Source organism: Macrobrachium nipponense, chromosome 1 (genome assembly GCF_015104395.2).
Source record: "Macrobrachium nipponense isolate FS-2020 chromosome 1, ASM1510439v2, whole genome shotgun sequence".
NCBI classification, from domain to species: domain Eukaryota; kingdom Metazoa; phylum Arthropoda; class Malacostraca; order Decapoda; family Palaemonidae; genus Macrobrachium; species Macrobrachium nipponense.
In genome coordinates, this window is record NC_087200.1 from 127414150 (window position 1) to 127429257 (window position 15108).

The window sequence follows — 15108 nt, forward strand, 5'->3', positions numbered from 1 at the left end:
GTGATGTCAGCTGGAACTGCCGTTGTTGCTGTGGCTCCCGAGAAAAGCAGGGAGCACAGCCTAGCATGCAGCACGTATGGCTGGCCCTTTGGCACGTTCTTACCGAACCCCGCGACCCACTTCCGGAGAGCTACCCTCGCCCCTTGGTAAGAGGCCGGATCCGCCTGTTAAGAGAAACTCGGGTTAGTGTTTCGTCTGGAAGGAAGGATTATATTAAACTGCTAATTCAATATATAAAACCATATTGGGCATGTAACACCTATCATCTAAAGCATCACCAACCTGCTCATTAGACATGATCGACACCATGTCGTAACATACGGTGCAGGCGTCCGGGTGCCAGACCACGTAGTTGTCCAATTGCACTGCGCAGTTGGCGTGGGACCGGCAAACTATGTGGCCATACGAGTTACCCAGCGAAGCATGGCAACCCTCCGACTGACAACAGACCATCTGTAATGGAATATGTTTATGAGCCCCGAACTTCGGTAACGGAGATAACTCTGGAGAGTGCATGCGCCTTGTTTTAGTAGATTAAAATTAATCTCTAAATGATAAAGTAACTACAAAGAATAAAGTACCCTTTATTCTTTTCATTTGTATGGCCTAGTCTCATTCCCGTCCTTGGAGAATGTTCAGGTTCGTTACGAATCCTTCTTTCCTTCCATATTTATTTTTGTTCGGCACAGACGGCGGAGACAGATGGTTACATATACCGTAGACAAACCTGGTTTATTCTCCTTCCTTGCCGGAGCTTGGAAAGGGATGAAATTGAGCTTCGGCCATACTAAATTTAGTAATTGAACAGCGAGTGTGAAGTAAATCCACTCAACTGGTCCCTTACGAGACCGGAGCTGTGAGTAGAACTATCCCCGGAGCTCCACCTTGGAAACAAATCAGTTCCCTGTTCCCTGAATATGCCGGAAGGAGCGGGGGGTTGAAGTCATGGGCCAGAGGGAACATTCCTCTGGCTTCGTTAGCTATTATTGTTTCCTCCCCTACCCAACCCTTACCGGAGCGGCAGAGATACAGAGATACTCGCTGACTGGCCATGGCTCGTCGCGATTGATAATGGTCACACCCAATCAGGAGGCTATGCCAGGTAGGCCAGGCGTGTCAGACCGGTTATACAGTGAATAATAATACAACAGTACAAAATACACATAAGGAGGCTTTGTGGAAGAGTTGCCCGAGAATTAGGTAAGGGAAGGGGGAAACGGTATCCCCACTTAGGGCCGTTATAGGTGCTCCAGCTCCCCACCGTACAAGGCAATGTAGGCCTATGGCCACCCTTGACCAAGTAAGAATGACGATGTTCCTCGACCAGACCTACTAGGACGAATTCTTCTACCTAAACCGGCAGGGCGGGAAATAAACTCTACTAAACCTACTAGACTAACTTATCAGTCTAGACCGGCCAGAAGGTAAGTCCAACTGTGCACGAGGTGTTAGGAGGGAACACCTAATTTTCATTTAATATTTCTTTCTTCTGTATTAAACAACTTGTACTGATACAGGGTATATTTTAAAGGTAGGATGAAGTGGATAACTGTTGGACTAATTGTATTCTAACCTAACCAGTCTGTAATTGAAGAAAATCACTAATCCAGCATTCTACAGCCCCAATCATGCTGGATCACTGATGGTCAACCTGTACAATATTTTCATCTTTTAATTTTCAAAGCAACTCTTCTTTTGAAATTTCAACAGCTTCTTTGAAAAAAAACACCTCTCACACATAGTTTTGGCAATCCTACAGAAATTATTTCTTAAAGCAAAAATAGATTGATTTCCTGGTTTTGGTTTTCCACACCTCAATGTACTAATGCAAACATCGACCAGGGCCACCCTTCCTACCCAAACTTAAGCTACCAATTACTGAATGTGATACAGAGATAATCAAATTTCAATTCTCTAGGGAGGTGAGAACTCTCAGCTTCCAAGTAAAGTCACATGGCACCAACCACTAAACAAGACCACTTGGTTATCATTTTTAACTTTCACAGGATTTTTCTTAATAAATAAAATATATTAGATTATGGGCCAGCTTTTTTCAAGGATATGTCAACATGTATGAATTACAAATGCACAATAAGGGAATGAATCTGGAATGTACTGTGGATTTCACCATTCAAAAATGCACTCTTGGAAAAATGTTCAAGTCTGCAAATTAAATGTTTACATTAACACAACATTCTTTTAGAATTAAAAAAATTGATCAAGAATGCCCTAGTAACAAACACTATATAAAAGCAAACTTACCGTGTCATTTCTTTCATATTCTCAATCATTTCATTTCGTGATGTCTGGGGACAGACTTCAACAGCATATCTGGATGCAAATCTGTCCAGTGAACCCACTACTGCAGCTATGGAGGGAGTTCCACTTTTATCAGAGGCTGGAGCATGATTCACATCTGCTCCCATTATCATAACAGGTTTGTCGAGGATCTTAAAGGCAAAAACAAAATTGTCATTATTTTTTAATGATGTAAACAATTGAATAACCAAATCTACAACAAAATACTATTCATCTGAGTTTTCTTCATATCACACATAAATACCATTTTTCCCAGTGTCAACACTTATTCTTTAAAGTCTTAGAAATTTATTGTCCATCCAAGAGACAGAATGTTAAGTTTTTCATAGGCCTATCCTAACCCCAGAGGACGGTTACCTTTGCCAGACAGTAATCAGAACTTCTGTCCATGACCTCTGAATAAAGGGTACAAATTACACTTAGTTATAATAAATAAACATATGCATCATATAAAAGTAATCACCAAGATTTATTCTCATGTAGAAAAAATCTTACTACTTAGCAACACTTAAAATACTATGACAAATTTTTAACCAATTTGTATTTTTCATAGCTAACAAACCTGAGGTCTTAACAATAGGATAAATCTTCTCGTGCCAGCTGAAAACCGGTTAAAACTCAACAATTATAAGCAAGGAATATGTGGAATCTGGCAACTCCCGCGTATAGTACCTTGTCAATCTTTCCTCCAACCCAGGAAAAAACTGAGAGGGGCGGCTTGAGGTGGGCAATAGACATTAAGACCTCGTTTGTTAGCAATGAAAATACAAATTGGTTAAAAATTTGTCATTTGTTCATAATAATTATGCGGAACAAACTTCGGTCTTAACAATAGGATAGACTTATTACTTGGAAGGAAGTATAAGTATCCTAAACTGGCTGCAGGTTAACCCACCTGACCACCCCTTCTAGAAGAACGAGTTCTAACAAAGGGGTGTCTGAAGCCCGTGAGAAAATAGACAATCGGATCTCTGAAAAACACAGCCGTCTGTGTTGAAATACAATGCTATATGGGCAGATTCATTATTCCAGGAACAAAGAAAACTGACTGTTCAAGTAACAAACCATATAAGCCACAGGGGTTTGCTACCACTCCTCACTCCCCTTGCTGGAGAGAGGAGCTCTTGCTAATGAACAGCAGATTTGTCTATTGCATAGTCACAATGCAAAACCATCACCAGTATGACCACCTTACTCACCTGTATCAGACCAGATCCAGCATACGACGTGTCTACTTTTCAACCCACCTGTAGGAAGAAGAAAGGAACAAAGAGAAAGAAAGAAACCAGCCAACTCACTCTTTCTCTCTTCCAAAGAATCTGTGAGAGGCACTGGGTGAATGATACAACTTGCTAGGCAGCCACCACATGACTTAAGGAAAAAGTGTCCAAAGACCTGTGGGTAACATCCTCCAGGTGAAAGGAAGTGAACGTGGACTAATGCAATGAAGAACCAGTGTGCAAAATCCTATGAACAGACAAATTTTTCTGAAATGCCAGAGAGGAACTTATACCTCTGACGTCATGCACTTTAGCCTACACAGACTCAGTGATAGAACTACCAAGAGAGGAGTAAGCCTGTTTAATCGCCACACGCAACCAGAATGAAATTGTGTTCTTGGACAACTCCCTTCTGGACCGACCAGAGCTAATAAAAAGTCTACGACACCAAGGTCTTAAGTGACGAGTCCTCTTAAGATAGCATTGTAGAACTCTGACAGGACAAAGCAAGAGCTCTTGCTGATCATTGTAAACAGTCATTCTGTGGGGAATGGAAAATGAGGTAAATCTGTCATCATGCACCGAGGGATTCTGGGTCTTAGCCATGAATTCCAGGCCAAATTCGAAAGCCAGACCCCCAAACATCTAGTGTGTTTAACATCATAACTCCGGCCATGAAGCTCCCCAACTCTTTCCGAAGAAGCCAAGGCCAAGAGGAATGTCTTCAGAGTCAGACCTCTTTCTGCTATCAATACAGGGGCTCAAAAGGAGCTTGAGTGAGACTTCTATGGACAAGCAAAAGATCCTACGCAAGTGGCTTGAGTACCCTTGGAGAACAGATTATAAAATTTTTGGCACATAGCCAAGCGCCGGAGCCGAGGGGCATTCAGAGATTCTTGGGGAGATTCTTGCATGAATGGCTATTATATATTATATATATATATATATATATATATATATATATATTTATAATATATATATATATATATATATATATATATATATATATATATGTATGTATCTATATATATAATATATAATGTATATGTATGTATATATATGATGTATATGTATATAAAGTAGGCGCCGAAAGTCTTTACACCCCAGTGCAATTTAGGCAAACGCATACACACGCGCACCTTTTTCGACCTGTAAAGGAATGCAAAAATTTAGTTAAGATATTGAAATGGCGTGTCAGTTTACCTTAGACTTTCTAGTATTTGGTAGCAGCAAATTTGTTCTCTTTAGCTGCCTTCAGCCATCGGGGAACACTTTCAATGAGGTGCTGAAAGATCTCTGGTTCGATACTGTTCCAAGCAGCGATGATGGCCGCTTTGAGTTTCTCGATATTGGAGGAGTCAACCTTCTGCAAACGTTGTTTAATGATCGACCACAGATTTTCAATGGGACTAAAATCAGGGGAATTAGGGGGCCCGTCACTTAAAAGCTCCACACCACAATCCTGCAACCAGTTCCTAATCAATGGCGTTGTGTGGCACAGTGCGCCGTCTTGCTGAAGAATTGAAGCACCTTTCTTCTCAAAGCTCCCCTCTAAATATTCATTTAGCACAACGTAATAAATGTGCTGGTTCACTCGTTCATTATTTTCAAATATACACAATTCCCCAACTCCCTCATAACCCACAGAACCCCATACCATCAAAGTTTTGGGAAACTTTTCACGAGGACGAATAAGTTTGTCACTGCACTTGTTAAGGTGGGGACTACGCCAATTTCGTTGAGGTGCTTGCCGAGCAATGGAATGTGGATTCGTCAGTCAACAACACTTTTTTCCAGTCATTAACGTCCCATTTACCAAACCTATGAAAAAAAACTTTCGTTTCTTAATATGGGCGTCAGTTAGCTTGCTCTTCTTAGGAGCCACAACACTCTTGAATCCCAACTTGCGTGACAAGTACGTCTGTAAAGTACGTACTTTATGCTTTCCTAAAATTTCAGGGTTTTCTTCCCTGAATTGACGAGCAGTGTGTGAAGGATTAAGCTCTGCTTCCCTTCTGAGTGGCGAAATAGATCGTTCAGACAGCAACAGGGGCCTCCCAGACTTCTTGGCGGGAAGAGGTACCTCTTTCTTCCCTGACGCCTTGTACCTCGCAACAATGTTCTGAACTGTTCGACGCTTCAAATCCGTCTGCCGCACAATTTCAGCGGTATTTAACCCGAAATTCAAAGCACTGAATGACCCTTACATGATCATCTACAAGTAGTGCCAGCAAAACAAACCGACTTACACCACGGCTAATGAGCTACTGATCAGTTATTGTTTCCTTAATCAAGGACACAGTGGAAACAATAAACGGTGCCAATTCGTCATTTTTTCTCTCAGGCATTTTCCGTGACTGATATGGAGGATTCTTTAAAATGCTGAAAGTCTTTACGCAGCCTTCAGGGGTGCAAGGACTTTCAGCGCCCCATTTTTAAATATATACATACATACATACATACATATATATATATATTATATATATATATATATATATATATATATATAAATATATATATACATATTATTATATATTGCTACTGTCAAAATGCATATTTCCCCTCTTTGAAATGTCATGTAGAATTGTGCAACATTTTTTTCAGATTCCTAGATAGCTTAGAGATAGGATGTTTTAAATGTGTGTTCAGATTTCGCATTACATATTGTAAAAGAATATATATGACATAGAATGTAAAAAGAGAGAGATTTTCTTTATCCGTTCGAAACTATGATTGTTTCCCCTTTTATGTCAACACTTTGAGATTAGAGGGTCTGCGAGATCCGTTTGCTTTCCTATTCTGTCAACGCGTTTGTTAAGCGAGCTCAAATCTTCATTCATGTTTTGGGAATCTGTCACCGTATGTGATAAGCCTTCTGCTCCGTGTCGATCAAGTAGAGTACATGTCTTTTTTTTTTTTTAAACAGAATCGTCTCATACGTGTATGTCTTTGCCGAGTCCCACATGGGGATTACACATTTCTTTATGAAGATTGCGTCAGATTTCAAAGCCTCTAGAAGCATTATTGTCTCAAAACGTTTTGTGTCATCTGCCCTGTCCAGTTTCCGTAAGGGAAGAAGATTTCATTATATCATAGAACCTCGAGGCGGTCACATCTCTCTCTCTCTCTCTCTCTCTCTCTCTCTCTCTCTCTCTCTCTCTCTCTCTCTCACAGCACTTTTGATCTTAAAGTAACGTAAGGATTTCGTACTTATAAATTGGTCACTCATAACTTGAGAATTTTATATTTGATATTTCTTAAGAGTTTATTTAGTATTATTTAGTGTTTTTTGTGGAATCTGAACAACCATTGTTTCGTAACGGCGCCTGGTTTTTGTGAAAGTGTGATACAAGCTGCAGCAAGAAAGAAAGAAATTGGTATACCAAGGTAAAGTGTGTTATATTTTTATTAGTTGCAACTAATAACTAATAACGGATAGTAACTGTGGTTAACTAGTAACTAATAACAGATGGTTGTGAAGGTTTGGTAAAAACTGATGGTTACAATGTTTTGAGTGAAAAAATTTACACTTTTACACATTGCAGATTTTTTGTGTTTTGTGTTTGTTTCATTTTTTTGTGTATCTGTTCATTTTCTTATTGAAGTGTGCCTTTTTATTTTATATTTTCATTTGCATTCACAATTTAATTGACTTAGTTATTTTCATTGCTTAATCATTGCACATTTAATTAAATTTAACACTTGTGAATTAATTTGCATTTACTTAGAATTCTTTTCAAGTTTTATTAATGTTTAGCACTTGTGAATTAATTTCAAATTTTCAATTAGTGCCTAACACTTTTGAATTTTGATTGAATTAATTTTCTTGAATTTTGTGATAAATTAATTTTGATTTAATTTTACTTAATTTGATTCAAGAATTAATTAAACTTTACTTTGTTTTCAAGTAACAGTAATTTTCCCTGATATTGTGAATTTTACTTATAAATTTTGAATTTAATCATTTTTTTATCTAAAATTTTCATAGGTATTTCATTTCTAACCAGTATATTTGCATATGATTATGATTATGATAGGTAGAAACATAGTGGTAACTGATTTGCTTTCCTTCAATTTACTTGAAGTAACTTAGAACCAGGGAAGTACTTAGACTTCTGAAATCAGGGAAATACTTAGACTTTTAAAGTTGTTGATGGAGTGATGCCTTTGATTAATTTAATTACTTACAAGATTACCTCACACCTGTTTTGGATGAACTTAGTCTGATTTTCTGCAATACTGGTAAGTGTTAAGGGATCACTGTTGCCTTTAGAGTATTCAGTTGTTTAATACCTGTTATGAGGGTTCAGGTGTCTGGCTTTTGGTGAGGTAATAATTGATGAATGGTAACCAGATACTTGGCACTTCGTAACAATATATATATATATATATATATATAATATATATATACATATATATATATATATATATATATATATTGTTACGAAGTGCCAAGTATCTGGTTACCATTCATCAATTATTACCTCACCAAAAGCCAGACACCTGAACCCTCATAACAGGTATTAAACAACTGAATACTCTAAAGGCAACAGTGATCCTTAACACTTACCAGTATTGCAGAAAATCAGACTAAGTTCATCCAAAACAGGTGTATATATGTATGTATATATATATATATATATATATATATATATATATATATATATATATATATATATATGTATATATATATATGTATATATGTATATATATATATATTGTTACGAAGTGCCAAGTATCATATATATATATATATATATATATATATATATATATATATATATATATATATATATATATATATATATTGTTATGAAGTGCCAGTATCTGGTTACCATTCATCAATTATTACCTCACCAAAAGCCAGACACCTGAAACCCTCATAACAGGTATTAAACAACTGAATACTCTAAAGGCAACAGTGATCCCTTAACACTTACCAGTATTGCAGAAAAATCAGACTAAGTTCATCCAAAACAGGTATATATATATATATATATATATATATATATATATATATACATATATTATATATATATATATATATATATATATATATATATATATATATATATATATATATATATATATATTTCTGGGCTCAGTTCGTGTCGCCCTGTGAAATAATCCTTAAGTTCATTATTTCTAAGGTAAAATAACCTAATAAATACCAGAGAAAAAATAAATTCAAGAAAATGTCAGTATAACTGACTCGCTCACTCTATAAAAGAAGTGTCGGTATGGTAACAGGGGCGAGTGAGACCACTACCACGAGCCTGTTGCCATTTAGAACTTCCCACATCAGAATCCCCCACCTGAGAGAGCCGATCCAAAGGTGAATGCGTCTGCTACTACTACTAATACCCACTCCATGCGGACTGCAGCGCCTCTAGTGGTCATCCTTTTCTATTAGCTCGTTTGCGACACACGTGATTTTTCTTCCTCCGTGTTGTGATCGTCCTTTTGGATTTATCCTTCAGTATGGAACGCTCAGCTATTGCCGCAGCTAAGTTAAGTACCCGAAAGGTTAAATTTCGTATTTTTGTCTTCCAGGGACCAGTATTTTCCGTTTTTTAGGTTATATACGGTCACCCAGTTGACTCGTGGCGGCCATGGGCCCACCTCGAGTTGTTAAGATTTCCCAGTCCGCCATACTGGGACATCTTTTCTTTCCTTTCATGGGTTCTTATCACGTGTTACACTATTTATTTGCATCGTATTATAGATTTTAGGAATTCACCGCCCATACCTTTGTCACCCAGATATCTCTATGGTTTAGGTATTTAGGGCTACAGTGTTTTTCCCTAGTCCAGCATCCCAGCCTTTGCTCTTCATCGGCTACGGCTGGCTTCGAGTAGTCGACTGTTCTTCGGAACGGTTCGTCTTCTCCTGGACCTCTGTCTCTCTCACTCGTGTGTTCCTTCCATCCTTTTAATGATTGATGTGGTTTATTATTAATGATTTTTATCTAGTGTTTATTTGATTCTGTGTTAGGCTAACTATTAGGGCGTCCAGTACCTTGGCAGTTCTATTACTTTTACGTGTTCATTCACACTTGGTACAGTTGGGTTCATGTGGTCACTTGCCTAGTGGTTGTGTTGCTTATCACCTCTTGGTCCACCCTTGATCACGTGTCCCTCTGGGCGCCCTACCCAGCTCCCTTCCCTCCCTTCCACGCGGTAAGGGGGGGGTCTGGCCGGGCTCACCACGGTCGTCATGGCAACTGCGTGAGCGCCTCCCTCCCTCTCTCTCTCTCTCTCGAGGGGGCTCCTGGGAGGCCCGGACAGCTGGGAGACTGGGGGGACCACTTTTTCGACTCGGGATCCGTGGAGCTCCGGCGTGGAAGGGGGTTGGGGTTGGCCACCCGTCCCTCCGGCCGCCTCGGCCCTCTCCGGTGTGTCTCGTTCGCTCTTCCTCCCCCCCCCTTCTCTCCATCCCACCACCTACGGACGGAGCCCCTGCTTACTAGCCGGGGCCCCTTCGGTTGTTGGAAATAGGAGCTGGCTCTGCCAGCCACCGGGGTGGGAGTTTCCCAGTGGCGGTCCTAGAAGCTTGCTACTACCTACCTTCTTTCCGCTACCGGAGGGGCGCTTGCTTGCTTCCTTACCCGGGCACTCCTCTTAGTAGTCGGAAGGGAGGCATGTCTTACTCCCTGTATGAAGTATACATGCTCCTTTTATATTTTTGTTAATTTACTTTAACTGCCTCCTCCGTTCTCCGTCGTGGTTATTCTCTCTATCCTCGCTAAGGTTATATTATCCTTCTGGTTGCTTCCTTTTTCCGTCCCCGGTGTACACCGGAGACTCCAACCAGATCGCCCTAGCGCCCACACGTATTTCGGTGGAGGACTACTTTTAGAATAACTTGTATACTCCCGCATGCAACGGAGTTCGTATTTAGACTGTAAGTGTGTATCCCCGATACTCATGTATCTTTCCACTTACAGGCTACCAACTGCCAGGAACCGGGTTGTAATGCGGTTCTTCAAGACCCCTGTGGCCACGAGGAGTGCAGGACCCACGCCCCGTGCGCCACCACCCATGGCGAACTGATCGTCTGGCACCACGAGGCATGCACCATATGCTATGACCTCGTGAGTCAGTTGTTGGATGGAGTAAGTAGATATCAAGATAGTTACTTCCTCCATCATATATGTTAAATATATTTTAGTTTTAAGTCTTAGTTATAAGCTTTGTTCTTAACCTGTAGCTCCGCCGTAAAGGACTTCATTGGTCCTCTCTTTCAGGCTGCTGCTGTGAAGAAGGTCGCCCTAGCGACTCTGAAGGCATGGGTGGGCGGCTTCGGCAGGAACGCCGCCAAAGGACAGCCCTACATTCTAGACAAGAAGTTGGCTGTCCAGATCTTCCCCGGAGGGAAAGCGACGGGTTATGTAGATCTCGCCACAGCAGCTCCAGTGATAGCCTCCAACCAACGCGAGGTGCAGCAAGCCTTCGTTAGTGTGTCGGGCCAGGACATCGTGCCGGACATCGCCACACTAGACATTAACGTAGAGCCAATGACGGTAGGTGCAGAAGACTTGTTAGTCGAGGTAGGTGCTTCAGGCGCTCAAGGGTTTCCCTTGGGCGCACCTGGATCTTCTTCCCCTGTTCCTTCCTCCTCTTCTTTCCAAGGCTTTATGGGATCTGAGATCCCTACTCCTACGCCTGCTGCTTCTGTGCCCCCTAAGGTAAAAGGTCACAGAGAGCAGAAGACCCTCCAGAAGACGACGCCCAAAAAGACGTTGTCTTTCTCCTCACGAAAGTCTTCAGCTTCCTACTCCGGAGCAGTGAAGGCTAAATCTGAACCTTCACACTCGAGAGAGTCTAGAAGCAAAGCTTCTAAGGAGAAGGTCCGCGCTCCAACCGAGCCAGCACCCTCCCCTGTTGCTGCCGGAACTCCCCCGGTGACTCCTGCCGGGATCACGGCACCTAGTGCCTTTGATCCCGCTACCTTTTCGGCAGGAGTTCTACAGCAAGTAGGAGAAATGGTTGGATCGCTTGGTACGAGATTTGAGCAAATGTTTGCCCAACTCTCCAACAGCATCAACCAATCAGGTCAGTCCATCCAGGACTTCTCTAATCGTGTTCTAGACCACGATAACCGCTTTGCTGGCCTGAACCAGGCTTCTCAGGCCAACTTCCTGGTGGTAGGTACTGGTCTGGTCCAGTTACCTCCTCATAATTCTCTAACAGCATTCTCTATGAACAATCCTTGGAGGGTAGCAGCCTATGCTCCCTTCAAGGATGGTATGATTTCAATACCGGAGTGTGGAACAAGAAGGATCGAGGACTTTGAGTTCTACCCTCCCGGATTGACACAGCCTTTTATAGGGTATGCCAGGCTAACAGAGACAGCTCTCAATAGGGAAGACAAGATCCCTAGGGAGACTGTCCTGTATAGTAGGGACACGCCCAGAGGGAGTGGGTTCACTGTCTGGAGGATTGGGAGGGTTGCTCCAATACCAGACTCCAGGCCTTCAAGAGTCCCTTCACCATTTTTGCCACGGAGGAGGAGGCTTCACTCCCCTTTACAACAAAGATGGTGGAGACGACCCTTCAAGCAACTATGAAGGATGAACCCATTCCACAGCTCAGGGAAGCAGAGCCCACATCTCCTCTCTCCCCTGCGTTTGGAGAACTTTGGGAAACCGGTTACTTTCACGGTAGGAAAGCTGAAACCGGACTGTGCCATGGAACAGTTCGGTGAGAAGCTACCTAGACTGCCTGATAGCCTCATCGGCGATGACGCGAGGATAGCTAGGGAGACTCATTCTAGCATAGACCTTACCTTACCTTTACAGACCTTACATCTTGTTCGGGTTGCCCCAGGTCCCACGTGTGAGGCACCTCTAATTCTACCAGAGGGAGTTGCCCTATCATCTTTCGGTATTGCAATTTCAATCCCTATGGTCTGGGGAATGCAGTTTAGATATTTGTCGAGCTTATTCTTAAACACAGGCTCGCACTCCTGATATATTCTTAGATGATGGCTGGCACGCATTGAATAGGACGCCTGCATTTTTAATCGATGCTGGTTGGCGTAGTGGATAATGTCCTGTGTGCTTTAACTGAGCAATGCTGCTCTCTTGTATGTACGGAAGCCTCTTTTTTTAAGATCTGGCAAGTCTCAACTATCAGACAATTTTCGTGGCTTATGAACTTTTTTCGTGGCCAGAAGGAACTGCCGTAAGCATGTGTTGCAAGAGGCTACCATTCGCCATGAACCAAATAGGCTTCTCGCTTCCAACATATGGGGCGCGGACCTGTTCCCAGAGTCTTTTATGAATAAGGTGCACCACGAAGCTTCAAGGCTTAACCAAAGCCTTAGAGCTCGGTGGGGTATCTCAGCCAAGAGGAAGCAGGAGAACCCTCCCTCTTCTGTTAAGAAACTCAAGAAGACCAAGAGGTTCCAACCATACCAGAAGCACCAGCAGCAGCAGATTTTGTCCAGGCCGTTCCAGTCACCCAACCGGGTCAGCCTTCGACGTCAAAAGGGCAGAGCCAACCCATCCTCTTGCTATCTCCCCAGAACCAACCCTCGACCTCGTACACCTTCTCCCCAGCTTTCAATCCCATGTTTGAAAGCCAGGCTTTCCCAACCTTCAATAGGTTCTCAAGGGGAAGCAGGGTGAGAGGTAACTTTCGCCAGCGAGGTTCGGGAAGGGCTACCAACAGAGGTAAGCACTTCAGAGGGGGACGTGGAGGCCATCCCACACAGCAGCAGTGAGGCTCCCCAGGTAGGAGGGAGGCTGTTCCTCTTCCGTCACAGGTGGGGGTTCAGCAAATGGGCACAGAGCATAGTGTCCAAAGGACTAGGTTGGAGTTGGATCAAAGATCCTCCACCAACCAAAATCATTTCTTCAACTACCATCAAAGGAATTGGCAGATTATGCAGAGGAGCTCCTTCAGAAAGGATTTGTGTCGTAGAGTCAGGCATCTAAAATTTCAAGGGCGCTTGTTCAGCATGCCAAAGAAAGGCTCTTCAAAAAGAAGAATAATCTAGACTTTGTCCCAGCTAAACTTTTTCATTCGCTGCGACAAGTTCAAAATGCTGACCATCTCACAGGTACGGACCTTACTTCCCCGTGGGGCCGTCACCACCTCTATCGATCTTACAGACGCATACTATCATATCCCTATCGCGAGACACTTCCGCCCATACCTAGGTTTCAAGCTAGGAGACCAGGCATTCTCTTTCAAAGTGATGCCCTTCGGACTGAAAGTAGCCCCCAGGGTATTTACGAAAATAGCGGAAGTAGTAGTTCAACAACTGAGATCACAAGGGATAATGGTAGTAGCGTACCTCGACGATTGGCTGATTTGGGCACCAACCGTCGAGGAATGCCGCAGAGCCACAGAGAAGGTAATTCAATTCCTGGAACATCTGGGGTTCCAGATAAACAAAACAAAATCCAGATTCACTCCGGAGACTCGTTTTCAGTGGCTAGGCATCCAATGGGACTTATCCTCTCACAATCTGTCAATTTCGGTGATCAAAAGAAAAGAAATAGCCAAGTCAGTGAGGCAATTCCTCAACAACAAGCAAGCTTCGAGGAGAAACCAGGAAAGAATCCTAGGTTCCCTCCAGTTTGCCTCAGTGACAGACGTCCTTCTGAAGGCAAGACTGATGGATATAAATCGAGTTTGGCGCTCAAGAGCAAATGTCAAATCTCGAGACAAGTTGTCAGTGATTCCACAAATCCTTCGCAACCAACTTCGTCCATGGGTGAAGGTAAAGAATCTGTCCAAGTCAGTTCCCCTTCAATATCCTCCTCCGGCGTTAACTATTCACACAGACGCCTCCCTAACCGGTTGGGGAGAATACTCTCAGTTCAAAGAAGTTCAGGGGACTTGGTCTACTCAGTTCCGCCAGCTCCACATAAATGTTCTGGAAGCAATGGCAGTATTTCTTACCCTAAAGAAGCTCCTTCCCCCAAAGAAGTCTCATCTAAGGCTAGTTTTGGACAGCACAGTAGTAGTACACTGCATCAACAGAGGGGGATCCAAATCCAAACAGTGAACCATGTCATGATAGCCATTTTTTCCTTAGCGAACAGGTACAAATGGCATCTATCATCACCATTTAGCAGGGGTAAGGAATGTGATAGCGGACGCCTTGTCCCGTTCAGTTCCTCTGGAATCAGAGTGGTCTCTGGACAAAAAGTCGTTCCAGTGGATATGCCGGAGTGTTCCAGGTCTCCAAGTAGATCTATTCGCCTCACAAGCGAACCACAAGCTCCCTTGCTATGTAGCCCCCAACCTGGACCCTCTGGCCTATGCCACGGATGCATTGTCAATAGACTGGAATCAGTGGAGAAGAATTTACATCTTTCCTCCAGTGAATCTTCTCTTGAAAGTTCTGAACAAACTCAGGACTTTCAAGGGACAAGTAGCTCTAGTAGCTCCGGATTGGCCAAAGAGCAACTGGTACCCCTTACTACTGGAATTGGGTCTCCGACCTCGACGGATTCCCAATCCCAAACTGTCTCAATCAGTACAAATGAGGACTGTGTTTCGCTTCCTCAGGAATTCTCAAGACCTAACTTTATGGACTTCATGAAGTTTGCGGC

General features: G+C 42.6%; 2 protein-coding genes across 5 annotated transcripts in view; one reads left to right on the forward strand and one right to left on the reverse strand.

The window, feature by feature from the left end:
- The window catches only part of LOC135219615 (protein argonaute-2-like), a 68873-nt gene extending 66429 nt beyond the window's left edge, over window positions 1-2444 (reverse strand). Inside the window, exon 1 of the mRNA XM_064256522.1 lies at window positions 2263-2444. Coding sequence (XP_064112592.1) covers window positions 2263-2432 — 170 coding nt within the window. The 5' untranslated portion in view covers window positions 2433-2444. The remainder of the gene's footprint in view (window positions 1-2262) is intronic.
- LOC135219616 (progranulin-like) overlaps window positions 1-15108 on the forward strand; it is a 298310-nt gene that overhangs the window by 241064 nt on the left and 42138 nt on the right. The gene's annotated exons all lie outside the window — the stretch shown is intronic.